The sequence below is a fragment of the Bos javanicus genome, chromosome 13 (genome assembly GCF_032452875.1).
Source record: "Bos javanicus breed banteng chromosome 13, ARS-OSU_banteng_1.0, whole genome shotgun sequence".
Taxonomy (NCBI): domain Eukaryota; kingdom Metazoa; phylum Chordata; class Mammalia; order Artiodactyla; family Bovidae; genus Bos; species Bos javanicus.
The window spans coordinates 74,224,520-74,242,825 of NC_083880.1; the positions used below are offsets into that span (position 1 = coordinate 74,224,520).

The following is an 18,306-nucleotide window of genomic DNA, read 5'->3' on the forward strand; positions in this document are numbered from 1 at the left end:
CCCGACCCAGGGATGGAACCTACATCTCTTATGTCTCCTGCATTGGCAGATGGGTTCTTTACCACAAGTGCCAGATGGATTAAGACCAAAATAAGCCACTCAGTAATCAAGTTTGAGCACAGACAAAAGTAGCTAAATTACACAAAGCACCAGTATGACTGAGCACCTTCCTATCTTGAATGACAGCTACTTCCTATCTTAAATGACAGCTACTTAGACCCATTGAGCTCTAACCTCTATCTAGTCTTCCTTTCTGAGAGTTAAGATATCCAGTCAGAGAATAGTCCCACTTCTCACCAACATCCAGAGCAAAGCCAGCTTCCTGAAACCCTCCCCAAAATAACCTAACACAAGCCCACATCTTGTCAGTTCTTCCTAAAATCCTCATAAAGAGAAGTCATGTGGTTTCCCAGGGGGTGTAATGAGTACAATTCGTTCAACTAGCACAGGAGCATTTTGGGTGATCTGTGGTTGGAGACACTGACAGGTATAAGCATTCTCCTCATTTATTACGTAAAGAGAGTGAAACTCAGAGACATTGAGAAGTCTCCCCAAGACTTCAAAGTAGTGAGGACAGAACCAGCTCTCTAAAGGTCTCTTGTTTCTTTTTAAAAAACAAAACAAAACAAAACTGCTGTTTGAAGTCTCTAGGCCTCAATTGTCTCATCTGTAATGGGAATTTAGGTTTTGTTGTATAAATGTTGCTCAAGCTCACATCATCCCCAAGGCAGTAACATGAAAACACTATTAAACTGGCCCCATTTGGGCAAGCTGGGACGTCCTTTAAATGGGTACCCAGAATGAGTGAAGTTGCTCAGTCGTGTCCAACTCTTTGCAACCCCATGGACTGTAGCCTACCACGCTCCTCCGTTCATGGGATTTTCCAAGCAAGAATACTGGCGTGGATTGCCATTTCCTTCTCCAGGAAATCTTCCCGACCCAGGGATTGAACCCAGGTCTCGTGCATTGTAGGCAGATGCTTTACCGTCTGAGCCACCAGGGAAGTATAGGACTGCAGTATAGGAGGTAATATTTCCACCTCGGGCAGGGGGACCCCAACATCTCGTGGCATGGGGCACCCTGGATCTGTGGCTGTGCCGGACACTCCTCTGCTGGAGGGCGGCACCGCGCCGTCCATCAGTGAGGACGCTGAAACTGTATCAAACAGCAGCGAAGGACGGGCCTCCCCCCACGATGTCTTGGGGACCATCTTTGTCCGGAAAGTGGGGGCTTTTGTCAACAAGCCCATCAGCCAGGTGACCCTGACCAGTTTGGATATATCCTTTGCCATGTTTGCTCCCAAGAACCTGGAGCTGGAGGATGCGGATCCCATGGTGAATCCGCCAGATTCCCCAGAGACTACATCTCCTCTCCAGGGCGGCCTGCACTCTGATGGCTCCAGCGAGGGCAGCAGCGGCCATACCCAGGACGACTTCGTCATGATCGACTTTAAACCAGCTTTTTCTAAAGACGATATCCTTCCGATGGACTTGGGGACCTTTATCGTGAATTTCAGAACCCGCCTCAGCTGAGCAGCCTCTCCCTCAACATCGGGGCCCAGTCCATGGCCGAGGACCTGGTACGGAAGCCCCTTGGCCGCCACCTCGCCCTCTGGCCTCCTGTCCTCCTTCCGTGGCCATTCCTGCTCTGCAGGCCTGGAGAGTTCTTCCCGCTGCTCCCCCACGCCCACACCTCCCATCTTGCGGTCAGTCACAGGACAAGACGGTTGAACCATTACCTTCCTGCGATCGCACTCGAGATTTGCATTGCGCTCCGCAGTCACTATCTTGAATTTGCTTGCGCTTATTTCCTCCTTATCTCTGCACTCTCATCCCAGCAGTTCTCACACTCTCCTGTTGTTTGCCTGATGTCCTCTACTTGCTGATGCCACTCAGCCAGGCTGCCTAAGTAGCTCTTGCCATCAGCTGTCCAGCTTGCCAGGCGGGTGCCAGGGACACAGGGCGGAGGCAGCAGGAGGACTGAGTGGTGGTGTTCTTGCCCTTTGCTCACTCATCCCCGTGCTCCCAAGTTCAGCCAGGTGTCCTGATACTCACTGTAAATGGTACCCAGTGGAGTCTTAAAAAGTTGTCCCATAATCCCTGGCAACCAGGGGGCCTTATAATCCCCGAGAAGAGTGATGCATCCTGGGAAATACTTCCCTGAGCCATGGACCCATGCTCACCATCTATTCCTGCCCCTTCCTCTCTGTCATCTTCATTCATTCGTTCATATTCCCACAGTATCTGATTTCCTTGTGTGTACTAAGTAAGTCAGTCATGTCTGACTCTTTTTGTGACCCCATGTACTGTAGCCTGCCAGGCTCCTCTGTCCATGGGATTCTCCAGGCAAGAACATTGGAGTGGGTTGCCTCACTCTTGCTCAAATGGGGGAAGCAATTCAGAGGGTGAATTGGGACCTCTGATCCTACTGACAAGCCTTCCCTTTTTCCACTAACCTCTTTCCTCCTACTCAGTAATGGGGCATCCTGAGGGCCCCATGGGACATCCTGTCAGCCTCTGCATAAATTGTCAGAAGTGGGGAAGAGGGATTCCCCAAACTTTGAGGATTAATATTCTGAAGCTGATAGAGGGGACTCAGCAATATTGCACAAAAATCTAAAAGATAATTTTTTTTTTTTTTTGCCACACCACATGGCATGTGGGATCTTAGTTCCCCAACCAAGGGCTGAAACTATGACCCCTGCAATGGAAGCATGGAGTCCTAACCCCTGGACCACCGGGTAAGTCCCCCTAAAAGACCGTTGTGGGAAAGAGGGAAATTACCTTGATTGCCATCTCCAAGTCTCTGTTAGGGCTGTTTTAGGACAAAAACAGTAGAATGGGTCAGTTGGTTTCCTGAAATTAGAGTCAGGACAGAAATGACAAGGTGGGTCAGAGGGAAGGGAGGGGTTTTTACTGGTTGAATGCGACAAAGGATTGTTCTCATGATGAATGCTGTCACCTGGCACCTGCTGCCCACGTGATAGTGAACTCCCTATAAGAGGAGGTATCAAAACTGAGGCTGCCTGAGAGTTACTTCCAATGAAATGCTAGCTTTTAATTATTCAGAAGCCTTCCTCAGATCTTCTTCCAGCACCAAGTCCCTCATTATACCAACATCTCCACACCTACATTACTCAACTCTGATGGATCTGTTTCTCAGGGAGGCTAAAGGCAGGTGCTAAAGGCAAGCTAAAGGCAGCCTCACTCCTCTCAGGAGTTGGAATTGGAGGGGGGAGCAGGAAGTTCAAGCTGTGGGGCCAGGGCTCTTGTGTAAACAAGGAGGTTCCCCCACACCCTGTGATGTTTCTGCCATGTAATTTCTCCAAAGATGCCTGAGGCCTTGGGAAGGTAGATACCTCATCAGGGCAGCTTCTGGGTCAAGAGGCCTCCAGCCTGGACCAGATGGAGGGAGGATAGCCAGAAAGAGAAGGACACTGGGAGAGATAGCCAGAGGCAGACAGATAGATGAGAGATGAGCAAGGAGGAAAGATTTTCTGTTGTTAGGGTGAGAGGTAGGCTTTCTGCTGCTCCCTGGTCTCAGATGGACAGACTGAGGCAGGAAGAGGGGCAGGGTCAGAAGGCTTTCTAAACTAAAATCCTCGTTGTACCATCTGTTGTTCATGTGTCCTGAGCAAGTGACTTCACCTCTTGAGGCTCGGCTTTCTCCTTGACAAAACAGGATGAGAATCTCAGATGTTGTAGGATTGACATGAGGCTAAATGAAATCATGCATGTGGAATGTCTCAGGAGAGAGTAGACCCTCCACTCACAGTGGCTTGTTTAGTGAGTTACTGGCTATTGATGCCCTCCTGTCCTGGGGCAGCTCAGTATTGACAGCTCCTGCCCTTCTCCAGGGAAAGGGTGTCTGTGCAGGACTGCAGCCCCCTGTGTCCTCTCAGCCGATCACCCAGCTCTGTGCCTGCTTGACATTTGGCTGGACTTGCTCCTGGGGCTTCTGGACGCTGAGCCCAGCTCCCTTCTCCTTGACCCTGGAGCAGAGCACAGAGTGTGTGTGTGTTTGCGTGAGTGAGTGTTTGCGTGAGTGAGTGTGTGTGTGTTAGTGGGAAGATGCTTGTCTGTGTCTGGGTAGGTCACTGTGTAATGGTGGCTTGGTGCACCATGGCTCTAACTGGGAGTGACTAGATGAGAATGAGTGAAGACATTGTGGGTCTCACCCCTCACATGTGCCCTGAATTTTACATCTTACAAAGCAACAGAGTGCATGGTGCACAGACTTGAAGTCAGATTCCTGGGATCAAATCCTGTCTCTACCATGTATGATTTTAAGCAAATTTCTTAACTGCTTGTTGCCTTCAATTTCTTCATCTGCAACATGAAGCAATAGTAACAGCTCTTCACCCCCTGTTTTAAGACTACCGTGAGATTAGGTAAGTTAATATGCAGCAAGGGCTTAAGGATAATGCCTGTATCTAGAAGGAGCTAGGTGTTAACTGTCACAATTACTTATTATTATTATTGCTATTACTACACAGGGCTTTGACTTCTCAGGGAGAAGGAATATATATGTCTGTTGCCTCCATTGCTTCCACAGCAACCCTCTGATGTGGTCAGCGCTGAGCTCACCTGACACATAAAGACATGGGGCTCTGGGGGATTTATATCCTCAAGTACAAAGTTAGAAAAGCAGAGCCGGGACTCAAACTGAGGTGCTCTGGTCCCAAAACCCCTGGGGAGAGAGCAGGAGGAAGGGGGTGGTTAAGGGGATCTTCCAAGGTCCCCTGAGGTCCACTCTGGCCTCCCTGTGTGTGAAGCCAGGTGAGGGCCAGCAGGTGGCCAGGCTGTGGAGACATGTTCAGCTCCCTTCTTCCCCTTTGCCCCCTCCCCTTACTCCCTTTCCTTCCCAGACAACAGGCTTTGTGCCACAGATACGGAAGCTCTTTCTCTAGCTCAGCCTCTGCCTGGAAGAGGGCCAGGTAAGCAGTATACATCCAGGCAGCTGAGATGCTGCCTCAATAGTCTCAGAAAGGTGTCTCTGTAGTGTGAGTCAAGTGACGGTGGGGGCACCGATGCCCAGAGGTGATGAATCTGCAGGAGACTGAAAAGGAGGACTTCAACTAACATACTGCTGTTCACTTATCCATCTTTTGATTCACTCTCATCCACTCACAGACCATCCATCACAGGCCATGCCTTGCCCTAGGTGCTGGGATGCTCCCTGAGTGACCATATTGGACAAGATTCCACCTGTGGAATGACAATCTGTCTTTCCACCAGACCCACAGGCAGAGTCAAGTCTGAGAAACGCTGTTACTGGGCATTTGGCCCTAGCAGTGGAAACAGGAAGTCTGATTCTGTAAGGAGATTACAGACTGTTCAAGCCTGACCCCAGATCTTGCCTTTCCTCACTCCCCTCCTTATCTCCTGCTCCCACCCTTCACCTGGGGTATGAAAAGCACAGTCAACCCCCAGCTTTCCCCAGGAGCCCTCCTTGCAAGGCCATGAAGATGAGCCGGCTCTGCCTCTCCGTAGCCCTTCTGGTCCTCCTGGGCACCCTGGCGGCCAGCACTCCAGGGTGTGACACCAGCAACCAGGCCAAAGGTAAGTCTTGGCTCACCTCTCCTCTAAAAGTTGGGGTGGGGAGCAAGGGAGTCCATAGAAGGCACAGGAGAGTAGGGGTGGGGTGAGTATTGTCAACCCTCTCTGGATTTCTTCTTATAAATTGGGCAGTTTTCATTCTAGGGACATTTTTTGACTCTCAATAGATATCATTGGGTGTTAAGTTTTGGGGGAAAAAAGCATTCCACCTGACTCTACCAGATCAGGGACCTCATCTCTGAGACTCTCTATTCCTGGTCACTGCCTTGCCCCTGCACCTCACATAGCATCATACAAAATCCATATTTGATCCTCATCTCGATTCATGCCCCAGGCCTCCTGAAACGCTAGGAATTCACTGTATTTTTGTAAGTCATGAGATGAGTGAAGGATGGGACCTTAGATAGTGTCTGGACGGGACTGGATTCTAGAACGTGCTAGAACGTTCTAGAACGTCAGGTGATTAAAGGGTTAGAACTATCAACCCTGTCCCTCTGGGGAGAGGAGAAGTACTGTGTTCAGTCAACAATGGCCAATGATTCTATCAAATTACCTACCTCCAATCCTTAATCAAAACTCAAACACACTGGGTTCAGAGAGCCTCGGGGGAGGTGCAAACATCAAGGGATTGTGAGGGGGGAAGTCCTAAGAGGTTCTGGAGGGTCAGCACCCCCAAGTCCCCATTTGACCGATATTTCTTCTCCATTTGTCTGTCCCTGCATTTTATGCTTTATAACAACTGAGGACAGTAAGTAAAGGGTTTTTTAGAGTTCCATGAATGACTCTAATAAGTTATTGAACATGAGAGATGGGTCATGGAACCTCTGAATTTAGAGCCAATTGATCACACGTGTAAGTGACCGCAGAAATTGTTATCAACCCTTGAAGTGTGAGTGAAACTCAGGGAGCCAAACCCCACCCTGCGACCCCATGGGGTCGCAAAGAGTCAGACATGACTGAACGACTTCTCTCACTCACTCACCTGATTCTACCAGGAATTCTGATAATGCAGAGAACTGGTAAGGAGTTCTGACTGTTCTGCTTGATTAAATGGGTTGTAACAGGATAGTGTCTTGTCCTGATCCTAGCATTCATATGGTGTGTGTTCTGGGGCAAGTCATCTGCAGTTTCTTCACCTGAACAGGGGGACCAGGTTACATGAGTTTCTTAAAAGATTACCAGTCATGAGTATGAAGAGTTTACACTTTCCTGATCAATGACGTCCATTTCCCATCAAAATATTTTAGTCCAAAAGACTCATCTATCTAATGTAGATCATTTTCTCACCACCCCTCTAAAAAATTTATCTTTCAGATATGATCATTTCTCTATTATGAAATTAATCAGAGAGTTGAGTGACAGCTGAGTGTCTTCCCTCCAAAGGCAACTGCAGGAAGAGCAAGAAATGCAATACTTTTCTATGAGTTTGCTCGTGGGGCCAAGACTGCTTTTTCCAGGCTGGTACAATAGTAATCAAATCTCAAAGATATTCTTCTTTCCTCCTGGCCAGACTATTATTTTATTTTCCTATCAAGATATAGAAAGTTAGAAGTAGACTCATAATTATATAGGCAGGCCTCATCATCAAATAGACTAACAAGAATTTTATTATATCTGCCTTTTCAATGACTGTGCACTTGGCATGAGGATGAAATGGGAGATTTATTCCCTTGATAAATATTCATCAAATACTTATGCTTTTTGTCCCTAAAAAGCATATTTCTTGATATAGGAAAACAGCTGTAAACAAAAGGTAGTAAAATAATATGCCTTCTAAGAGGGATACAGACAATAAAGACGGGGGGGATTCCTATACCAGGTCATGATGAGTGTCATGAGGAAGGTGAGTTATGGGGTTCAGGATGCTGTAGAGGATCAGGGAAACCCTCTGTGATGAGGAGACATTAAGCAGAAGCTGCCAAAAAGGAGCCTGGTGTGTTTGAGCAGCAGCCAGGACCAGGGTGGCTGGAGCTGAGTGGGTGAGGGGAGGGGAGTGGAAGGGGATGAAGCAGAGAGGCCATGGGGGCAGGTCATGAGGAACCTTCTAGGACTTTATAAGGATAAAAATTTGACTCTGAGAGAGCTGGGAAACCACTGAGGGACTGGTCGTTGGAACAACGAGATAGGACTGGAGTTTTAACAGGGTCCTTGCGACTGCAGTGTGGAGCGTGGCCTCTAGGGGGCGAAAAGCAGGGACAGGGGGCCCCTGGGCAGGTGGCTGCAGGGGTCCAGTGAGCTATGATGGAGAATATATACCTGTGTTGTTCCCTGGGTTGATTCCAGTTCTCTTGAATAACCTGAATGACTTGCTATATTAAGATATCTGGGGAGGCTTCATCACAAATCATGATTCATTAAATCTTTAGTCATTTGTGATTGATTCAACCTCCAATCCCTCTCCCCTTCCTGAGATGTGGATACAATGAAAGAAGTAGGAATGAAAATTCCCACACCCAACTCAGGCAGTTGTTTCCCCTGACAACTTATCCCCATTCTTGGCTTTGCTTGAGGCTTTACAAAACTCATCTCCCTCACATGATAAAGGACTCCCCTTTGCTCTCATCTCTTAGGAAATTCCAATGTTTTAGGAGCTCTGTGCCAGGAATGGGATGCAGACCAAGTTAATATTTCTTTTATAAGTCACAGTATCAATATTTCCTCAATATTCTATTATTCCAGTCTCCATGAGGTAACCAAAGTAAACACCGGTGTGTTTTCTACCATGCCTTTCTCCATTTTTGGCATGATTTCCTCACACTTTTGTAATAGTGACGGGTCACGCAGGCCTATCAACCATTGGCTGGCATCCAGGTGGGCACCTTCATCAAGGGATAACTGTAAATGAGCAACCCTTGGTGGTCCAGTTCAGCCATTGCCACTGTCGTAGCCACAGTGGGCTCTTCGCCCTCCCGTTCTTTTGTATAAAAGGAACAGGAATTTATACTGTGGGAAGATGGTTTTCTTGAGACAGTAGCATGCTATCATCTCCGTGGGCCCAATTTCCAATTAAAAATGTTATTCCTAGTTCCAGCAACTCTTCTCCGGATTATTGGCTGGCCCTGAGGTGAGCAGAATGAGACTGGGCTCAGTGATGCTTTCTTAACGGTGGAAGTTTCAACCACACACATATATAGAAAGCATAGTATTAAAAAAGCCGTGGATCCATTGTCCAGCTCCAGTAATTTCTATACATGGAGAGTATTTTTATATGTGTCCCTCTTTTGTGTTACTTTTGAAACTCATCAGTAGCATCATGCTAATTAATGCATAAACATTCATCAATGGCATGTAATTATTTATAATATTGCCCTGTCATTGTCACACCTAACAACATTAATAATAATGTCCTGGAAAGCAGGGTGTCAAAAGGCCTTTTCACGTTTCACACTTCTGCCCACCCCCCATCACTCTCTATCACAAACTGGTGGTTTTAGTTGTTCATCTTGTAGACTGAGCTGTGATGACCTTCCCTCTTTAACCGAGATCCTCCCATCCCTGCAGCCCAGCGGCCTGACTTCTGCCTAGAGCCTCCATATACGGGTCCCTGCAAGGCCAGAATTATCAGATACTTCTACAACGCCAAGTCTGGGCTCTGCCAGACCTTTGTATATGGCGGCTGCAAAGCTAAGAGCAACAATTTCAAGAGCGCAGAGGACTGCATGAGGACCTGTGGTGGTGCTATTGGGCCCTGGGGTAAGACAGGGGGCAGGGCAGAGGGAGAGGGGAAGGGCTAGGGAAAGTGGTGGCGCTCAGAAGGCCACACACCTTTCCAAAAAAGTGATTTTTTTCCCTTGTTGACTCCCAAGAGAAGTTGCAGAAGTATCCGTGGATTGAGCATGTCCTCCATGGACCAGCTTGGTGAAAGGCCACCCCCTAGAAGCCCTGTCATCATAATCTGAGCCGACTCACATGCTCCCATTTTTCAGATGGGAACACTGAGTCAGTCACTCTGCAGAGCAAGTCTGGAGTGCTCCTCAGTGCCCCACCTCAGCCTGGAAAACTCCCTTGTTTATTGTTGGTTATCCTGGTCCTGGGAGGACTGTGGTTGCGCATTTCTGGGATGGTCTAGGACCTGTCAGGGTGGACAGTGTCCAGGTCTGGGCCTTCAGAGATGTCATTCAGCAAGTTCCTTTCTTTTTACAGAGAACCTGTGAACTGTGCTCCCCTGAGATGCTGAAGTATGAGGAGGACCCACCCAAGGCTGGCCTCTATCTGCTTCTGAAAAATTTCAGCCTCCTTTTATTTCTTCTCAACCCTCCCCTCCTCAGCAGAAATCTGTCTCTTTCCTTCCTCCACAGGTCCACTTACTTTAGCCCTATCTCATCCAGTTTGCTCTAAGCACCATGAAAGCAAATCTTCCCTTTGTCCCTCACACTTCCCACAATTTCTGGCACAAAGGAGAAGGTCCAGAAATATTGGAGGAAGGAAGGAATGAATGAATGCAGGAGCAAAGTTCCCCATGACTGGAGCATCTGTAGAGTCTGAGATTTAAATCTGGATTCTTGTCCTAATCTTCCTCCTCACGGCATCCTTACCTTCATCCTCCACCCCACCATCACTGCTCTCCCTCTACTGGAGAAAGTAGAATTTCCATCATCCAGTTTTCAGCTCAGTGGTGGGAGAGGTCTTTTCATGAACGAAACCTCCTCCTCACATTGATTTGAAGGTCTGTGGCTTCAAAGAGTCTGGCCTTATCTTTAAATAAATTCATATTTTAATTAAACTAACTGGAGTGGATTGTGTTGTTTGCAACTAAGAACCTTAACCCATAGGTTCCATGGAAACGGTGGTCTTTCTCAATTTATGCAGATGGGTGGGCAGCTCCCCATCACCTCTCCTCAGACTCAGCCCTACCAAGTAGAAGGAGCCAACCCCTTACACTGACATCTACCTCTTATGGCTGTGCCAGTGTATATGAAAAACTGGATGAGAGACACCTCAACAAGAAAACTTTTGTCCTTCACTTCTTGGGCCAGGTCAAACTTTGGGGTGTGTTATTTCCCTGAATTCTCAGGAGAAAAGAAAGAGCATGAGGCTCAATTGTCAACTTGTCCTTAGAACCCCCTTCCCTGTCACTGTGTTGGGATAGGGGACTTCCAAGTCTAGCTAAAGAGGACCAAGCTCACATTTATTGAGCATCAGCCATTTGCCAGGCTCTGTGCTTGTCATTTCCCCAGATTATCACTCCTTCTCCTTCCTTTCCCCTTTGATAACCATAAATTTGTTATCTGTGTCTGTGAATCCAGTCTTATTTTCATACCACATTTCTTAAGCCAGTCATCTGTTGATGGGCACTTGCATTGTGCACGTCTTGGCTATTTGTAAACGAGGCTTTTATGCACCTTGAGGTGCATGTATCTATTCAAATTAAAGTTTCTTTTTTCCACGTATATACCCAGCATAATATAGTAGTTGATGATGTAGTAGTTCTATATTTAGCTTTTTATGGAAATTCCATACCGTTTTCATGGGAGCTGCACAAATATACATTCACACCAACAGTGTACAAGGCACTTTCCTTTTCTCCACTCTCTCTTCTGTATCTTGTATTTCTAGAATTCCCAATGATAGCCATTTGACTGATGTGATGCTTTATCTCATTGTCATTTTTTAAATTTATTTACTTTTTAATTTAAGGATAATTGCTTTACAGAATTTTGTTGTTTTCTGTGAAACATCAGCATGAATCAGCCATAGTTTTACATATGTCCCCTCCCTCTGTGCTATGTTGTGCTTAGTCACTGATTTTTGTCTGACTCTTTGCAACCCCATGGACTGCAGCCTGCCAGGCTCCTCTGTCCATGGGGATTCTCCAGGCAAGAATACTGCAGTGGGTTGCTTTTTCTTTATCCAGGGCATCTTCCAACCCACGGATCGAATCCAGGTCTCCCACATTGCAAGTGGATTCTTTACCATCTGAGCCAAGAGGAAAGCCCAAGAATACTGGAGTGGGTAGCCTATCCCTTATCCAAGGGATCTTCCCAACCCAGGAATCAAACTGGGGTCTCTTGCATTGCAGGTGGATTCTTTACCAGCTGAGCTACCAGGGAAGCCCTTCCATTCTTCTAATATTAGCAATGTTGATATCTTTTCATGTGCCTGTTGGCCATCTGTATGTCTTCTTTAGAAAAATGTATCCTTAGGTCTTCTGCCAATTTTTAAATTGGATTTTTTGCTTTCTCAATGTTGAGTTGCAAGAGCTGTTTGTACACTTTTGATATTGACCTCTTATTGGTCACGTATTTTGCAAATAGTTTCTCCCATTCGGTAGGTTGTCTTTTTGTCTTGTCAGCGATCTCTTCCTCGCTGCCAAAGCTTTTAAGTTTAAGTTTGATTAGATAGGGTTTCCCTGATAGCTGAGTTGGTAAAGAATCCACCTGCAGTGCAGAAGACCCTGGTTCGATTCCTGGCTTAGGAAGATCCCCTGGAGAAGGGAAAGGCTACCCACTCCAGTATTCTGGCCTGGAGAATTCTATGGACTGTATAGTCCATGGGGTCACAAAGAGTCAGACACAGCTGAGCAATTTTCACTTCACACTAGATCCCATTGGTTTATCTTTGCCTTCATTTCTTTTGGCACTGGAGACTGATCCGTGAAAATATTGGCCTGATTATGTCCAAGAATGTTTGGCCTGTGTTCTCTTCTAGGAGTTTTATGGTATCCTCTCTTATATTAAGGTCTTTATTTCATTTTGAGTTTATGTTTGTATATGATATGAAGAAGTGTTCAAATTTCATTGACTTACATTTAGTTGTTCAGCTTTCCCAAAACCTTTTGCTGAAAAGACTGTCTTTTCTCCATTGTATATTCCTTTCTCCTCTGTCATAGATTAAGTGACTCTAGGTGCAGGAGTTTATTTCTGGGCTCTCTATTCTGATCTATTCCATTGATCTCTATATCTGGTTCTGTGTTAATAAAATACTTTTATTGCTTTAGCTTTGTACTATAGTCTGAAGTCTGGGAGAGTCATGACTCAAGCTTTGTATTTTCCCCCCAGGATTACTTTGACACTTCTGGGTCTTTTGTGGTTCTGTACAAATTTTATGGTTATTTGTTTTAGATCCGTGAAAAATAACTGTAGTGTGTTTATATGATTTGTCACTATAATCCTCATTTTCCAGTTGTTTTTGTAGTTATTCGCTGTTCATTTCTTCATTTTGTTTTTCTTTTTGTGGTTTCTTGATTTTCTTTTAGGATGCTTAAGTTCCTTTGTTTTTAGTTTTTGTGACTCTATTCTGTTTTTGATTTGTGGTAACCATGGAGTTCAAGAATGTTGACCCGTAGCTATATCTCCTTGCTTTACACTGAAAGTCACTCCAGTTCAAACACATTCTAAAACATCTACTTTTTACACTCCTGTCTCTCACATTTTGTGATTTTGATGTTCTACTTTACATTTTCATGCTGATCCTTTTACTGTTTATCCTGTCAGGATTGCTTTTACAATTTTTAATTGTTTTTTAATATCTGTACTGGTTCATTTAAATGATCTTCCATTCTTCTATATATTTGTTTTTCTTATTGTGATTTTTCCCTTTCCCTTAGATTCTTCCAGTCTCAGTTTTCAACCACTCCCTATGGAGAGCTCATTTTCTCTTGAGTGTCAGGTGCCAGATAGCAGCATTCATCAACAGAACACTGGTTTACTCCACTGAACCAAAATAACTCCCTCTCACTTTCAGTTCTGGCATTCAACATTGGTCTAGCCTCAGCTCCCAAAAAACCCATTGACCAATTCTGCTGCCTTTGTCCTAACACAGTCCCACAGACACTTGGAGATGGGACTCAAGGGACTTCTGTATCCCACCGAGTGTCTTTTGGTTCTTGGAAAATATTTGCTAAATTCCCACCACCAACTTCAGATTCTCAAACCTGAAAATTCAGGGAACCCTGTATTGACAGCTCACAGCATTTTATTCTGAGGCTGTTAGAGTTATTGGCACCCCCACAAGAGAATCCCTCACTGGGTTGGAGGAGAGAATTTAGTGTAAGAAGAGGAAGATGGTCAGTAGGATTAGAGCTTCCAAGTCACCCTCCCAACTTGTTTTCCCCTGTTGGGCAAAAGCTGTGGCAATCATATAATGTGGAAATTTAAATAACTGAATAACAATGGTTGAGAGAGGGTAGGAGGTAAGTGGTGGGCAACAATTGAAGATTTATCAAGGTATTTCCCAGGATGCACTGCAGTTCATTATTAGACTGTCCCAGTTGCAAGGCATCATGGGAATGACTTGTTCATAATCTAGTGGCTCCTGAGGCAAAGGGGTGTCCCAACTTCCCAAGTAGAGCAACTTTAACACTGTCTTCATGCTTTCAGTTCTGAGAAGCAGTAAGGTGGAAGAACCTTTGGGCAACAGAGCCTAACTGCCTTACTGTATATGAGGACATTGAAGCATAGAAAACTCAAAAAATAGAGGTAGTGTAATAAACCAAAACACAGATAGATCTGGTTCTGTTGTCCAATACCTTGTAGTCCCAGGCAAATACCTCAACATCTCTGAATTTTGCAATGCTTAACTATAAAATAAGGGAAAGACTTATACTTGTCAATGTTTCCAACCACACACCACTAGAAGCGGTCCTCTTCCAAACTGAACGCGTTGGGTTTATTACTCGCTTCAGCAAGGAACTATGAATAATATGACATCTCATTAAGAGGATGTTTGAAGGACTTACAGGATGTGGGCTTCAGTTAGGTTACTTAGGGGAGAGTTTCAGGAAACTGGCTTTGCTCCAGATAGATGCTGTCAGGAAGTGGGGCGGTTCTATGATCTGATGTCTTAATCTTACTCTGAAATGAAATTTCACTGGAGAACTGAGGAGTGACAACCCACAGATGTTACTGTGAGATTGCTCACAGAGGGTGAAGAAAAGTTAGAGTGAAGGACAACACTCAGCTTTCTGGGGGAAGGTAGGGGAAGCAAGTCTTTAGGGGGAAGGACAGTGAATTCAGCTGAGTCAATGTTGAGTCCATGGTGCTTGTAGAACACTTAGGCAAAGACGTTGAGGGAGGGAGCGGGAGACATGCTCAGTCGTGTCCCCCAGAGACCCAATGGACTGTAGCCTGCCAGGCTTCTCTGTCCATGGAATTTTCCAGGCAAGAATACTGGAGTGGGGCTGCCATTTTCTTCTCCAGTGGCTCTTCCCAACCCAGGATTGAACCTGAGTCTCCTGTATCTCCTGCATTACAGGCGAATTCTTTACTACTGAGTCCCCTGGGAAGCCCATAAGTAGACATTAACTTCGTTCATGCACTTGTTCATGAAATGTTTACTAGGGATAACTTATGTGGTGATTGAAACTTTTGCTCAGACTCAAGGGCTTCAAGCTCTGGCTCTTCCAATTTACTAGCTGTGTGGCCTCTTCGATTTGCTAGTGATTTACATTTGTCAGCATAGATAGACCCTGAACTGTGTCCACATGGAGACAGTTATCCTTCCTTTGACACTAGAGGAACCTGAGTCTCAGAGGAGATGGGGATTGCTGGTAACTTCAAAAAGCAGAGTGAATTCCCTGTCCTGATGCACTGGTCAAAGTCACTGAGTCAATACGAATCCCTCAGTAACTCTGAGAGAGGTAGAATTAATAATATAAAATATCTATTACCACTTACTGACAAGCTACTATGTGCCAAGCAAGCCCTGCATATATATCTCCACCTCTAAACATCACAATAATCTCAATAGGTTCTTCTTCCATCTTAAAGTCCTACAAGTTGGGACTTCCTTGATGGTCCAGTAATTAAGACACCATGCTTCCAAAGCAGGGGTCCCAGGTTTAACTCCTGGCCTGGGACTGAAGCCCCACATGTCACATGTTTGGGCCAAACAAGAAATTTTTCATTTTTAAAATAATTTTATCGATTTATTTTTGGCGGTGTTAGGTCTTCCTTGCTGCACGGGCTTTTCTCTAGTTGCAGAGAGTGCGGGCTATTACCCAATTGCAGTGCTTTGACTTCTCATTGCGATAGCTTCTCTTGTTGCAGAGCACAGGCTCTGGGGTGCACTGGCTTCAGTAGTTGGGGCACATGGACTCAGTAGTTGCGACTCCTGGACTTAGTTGCTCCACAGTATGTGGGATCTTCCTGGATCAGGGGTGAAAACCATGTCTCCTGCATTGGCAGGTGGATTCTTTACCACTGAACCTCTAAGGAAGTCCCCCTAAAATAATTTTTTTTATTATTTTTTGATATTAAGTCATACAAATAGAAGCTCAGAGGTTTCATCTCTTCCCCCAAGTTCACGTAATGGATACGGGCAAGGGCTAGAATTCAGATGCAAAACTTTGTGACCCCATGAACTGTAGCAGAGGACTAGGTTCTTCTGTCCATGGAATTCTTCAGGCAAGAACACTGGAGTGAGTAACCGTTCCCTTCTCTAGGGGATCTTCCTGACTCAGGGACTGAACCTGAGTCTCCTGCATTGCAGGCAGATTCTTTACCATCTGAGCCACCAGGGAAGCCTCTCTGTCTCCCATGATTTTCCTTAAAAGAGGTTTATAAGCTGTGCCTTCAAAAGTCCCCAGAGACTCACCAGAGCGGACTCATAATTCTTCAAATAGGGAAGCTCTGCTTTTCATCAGGGTTTTGTTTTCGCACTGAGACTAACTGGAATCAAATTTTGGCAAAGACTTCTGTTCACATGTTTGGCAAGAGGTCGTTAACTGTGAGTTGGAGGAGGATGAGGGCAGAGAAAAAGCCATTGGACTTAAAAATGAGAAACTTGGTGATGACCGTGGTAAAGGCATCAGCTCTCACTGGTAGGAAGAGAGAAGAAAGCTCGGGACGAGTGTGGGCTGTGGCGGGCGCCCACTCTTCCTTCCTGACTGTGCCCGTCAGTGAGATCCTTTTGGAGTCTTGTGTTGGCGCCCATAGCACCTACTCATTTAGCTCAGCTCAGACTGAAGGAGCACTGAGACATCCCAGCGTGGAAAGGATGGTAAGCAAAGAAGAACTAATGTCTTCCCCAGTCACCTCGCAATAACCTCCATTTTTAGGTGTTTTGTCATTCTTTGATCAAGATCAAGTTCCAGGGAGTGCATCTGGTTAGTTACTCTTGGTCGGAGGATACGGCAGGCACTTCTATTGACAGGTGCCTCAATTCCACCTGTCCTGGCTGGAGGAAGAGTCACTCCTCAAGCAAAATCAGGCTGCTGTTATCCAGAAAAAGGGACAGATCGATGCTAGATGACAAAACAAGTTAGCCCATATACTCAGAGAAGTTTCCATGGAGAGAAGCTAGTTCGAATGGGTTCAACAGATCAGCAGGAGAAAACTCCACTGTGTGGTTAAAGGCACACAGTTTGCTCCTGGGAATTTCTCAGATCTTCCATGTTCAATTGTTTCTAGTCACCTTAGATGGACATGTCTACAGCTGACTCATGGCACCTCCAATTACAGCATTTCCATTTTTCCTTTCTATTTTCTTGCTTCCTTTTCTTGATAAATGTGACTTTACATTCATGAAGTAAAGATTCAAAATCTTTGTTGCATCATCTATGTTAATGTCAGATAGATGTGCCCGGGAGTTGTTTGTGTTTGTGTGTTAGTAACACTGAAGTAACTGGGGACATGTGACCAACAGTTTTTGGCAAATGTCTTCCTTCTAACTTTCAGCTGTTTTTCCTCCAGCAAGACACTTTCCCTTAGCCGAAATTCAGTTCCCTCATCTGTAAAACAAGGAGTAATGAAACTTAACTCATAGATTGTAAACTAAGAACAAGCTACCCTTTCCTGAATGCTTACTGTGAGCGCAGACTACAGGTCACAATTTGAAATACCCTCCAGGTCGAGGGAGTAATGTGGATGAAAGCATCGGGAGTGGGGGTGGTACAGGGGAACCATAAGGAATGGTGGGGATTATGGAAACTGGAAAGAACGGTCCCCTCCTGAGAAGAGACCGCTCCTCTTAGCTTAGTTCATGGTTTTCAAAGTGTGGTCCCTTGAGCAGCACCCTCAGTGCCTGGGAAACCTTGTTGATGCAGCTACTCAGGCCCCACTCTGTGCTCCTGAATCAACATTCTGGGGATGAAGATCTCAAATCTGTGTTTGATAATGGCTAAGAGATTCTGACGCTCACTCAAGTGTGAGACCCACTGCCCGTGCAGGACTGTGTTGCAGTATTGTTCATCTTGTGCAACAATGCTAGAAATTTCCTTTTTATGAAATCCTCCACCTTTAAATGCTGGCAAATGATTCAAAATTATAAAATTGACTGGGTGGGCTAACAGTATTCCAACCAGATTTGCAACTTCCAGTTTATCCTTTTCCTTTTAATCCTTATAATAATCCTAAAACTCCAGTACTCATGCCACCACTTCATGGAGACAGACCACATACATGCAAAATGAAGCCCTGTTATGTCTCATGGCCAGAAAGTGGTCTCTCATGACTTAGATATGAATGTCCCTCTCAGAGGGCTCAGCATCACAAAAATTTAAATCTCTTCTGCCTGCCGCAAGTACATTCCATCCATTTCAGGATGTAGCCTTAGATAGCATGGTATCCATGCTTCTGATTTTTCAGAGTGAAAAACTAAGGAATAGGAGCAGAAATATGATCTGAGTCCCACAGTGCTTAGATAACATGCCTTTATCCAGAATACACACTATGTGATGTTGCTGCCCTGTAATTTCTCTGAAGATGCCGACAGGGGCCGGGAAGGCTTGTAATCAGAGATCTCAGTCATTGATGAGCAGGGAGGGTGGAAACACAGGCCCAACAGGGGCCTTCTGTATGTGGGAGCCTCT

At 45.5% G+C, this 18,306-nt stretch overlaps 1 protein-coding gene and 1 pseudogene across 1 annotated transcript; both read left to right on the forward strand.

Moving 5' to 3' along the window:
• Nucleotides 1-1,055: 1,055 nt before the first annotated feature.
• LOC133258870 (autophagy-related protein 13-like) lies at nt 1,056-2,564 on the forward strand (annotated as a pseudogene).
• A 2,790-nt stretch (nt 2,565-5,354) lies between these two features.
• Nucleotides 5,355-9,992, forward strand: LOC133259797 (pancreatic trypsin inhibitor). Its single transcript, XM_061437741.1, has 3 exons — nt 5,355-5,561; nt 9,060-9,251; nt 9,702-9,992. Exons 1-3 carry the CDS (start codon nt 5,462-5,464, stop codon nt 9,710-9,712), a joined length of 303 nt encoding a protein of 100 aa, XP_061293725.1. The 5' UTR covers nt 5,355-5,461; the 3' UTR covers nt 9,713-9,992.
• Nucleotides 9,993-18,306: the final 8,314 nt, after the last annotated feature.

What these genes read in the sequence shown, in the direction of transcription:
- LOC133259797 (XM_061437741.1), top strand. Translation starts at nt 5,462, where the DNA reads ATGAAGATGAGCCGGCTCTGCCTCTCCGTAGCCCTTCTGGTCCTCCTG. An exon ending in CACCAGCAACCAGGCCAAAG is followed by an intron (nt 5,562 to 9,059) that starts GTAAGTCTTGGC and finishes CCATCCCTGCAG; the next exon opens with CCCAGCGGCCTGACTTCTGC.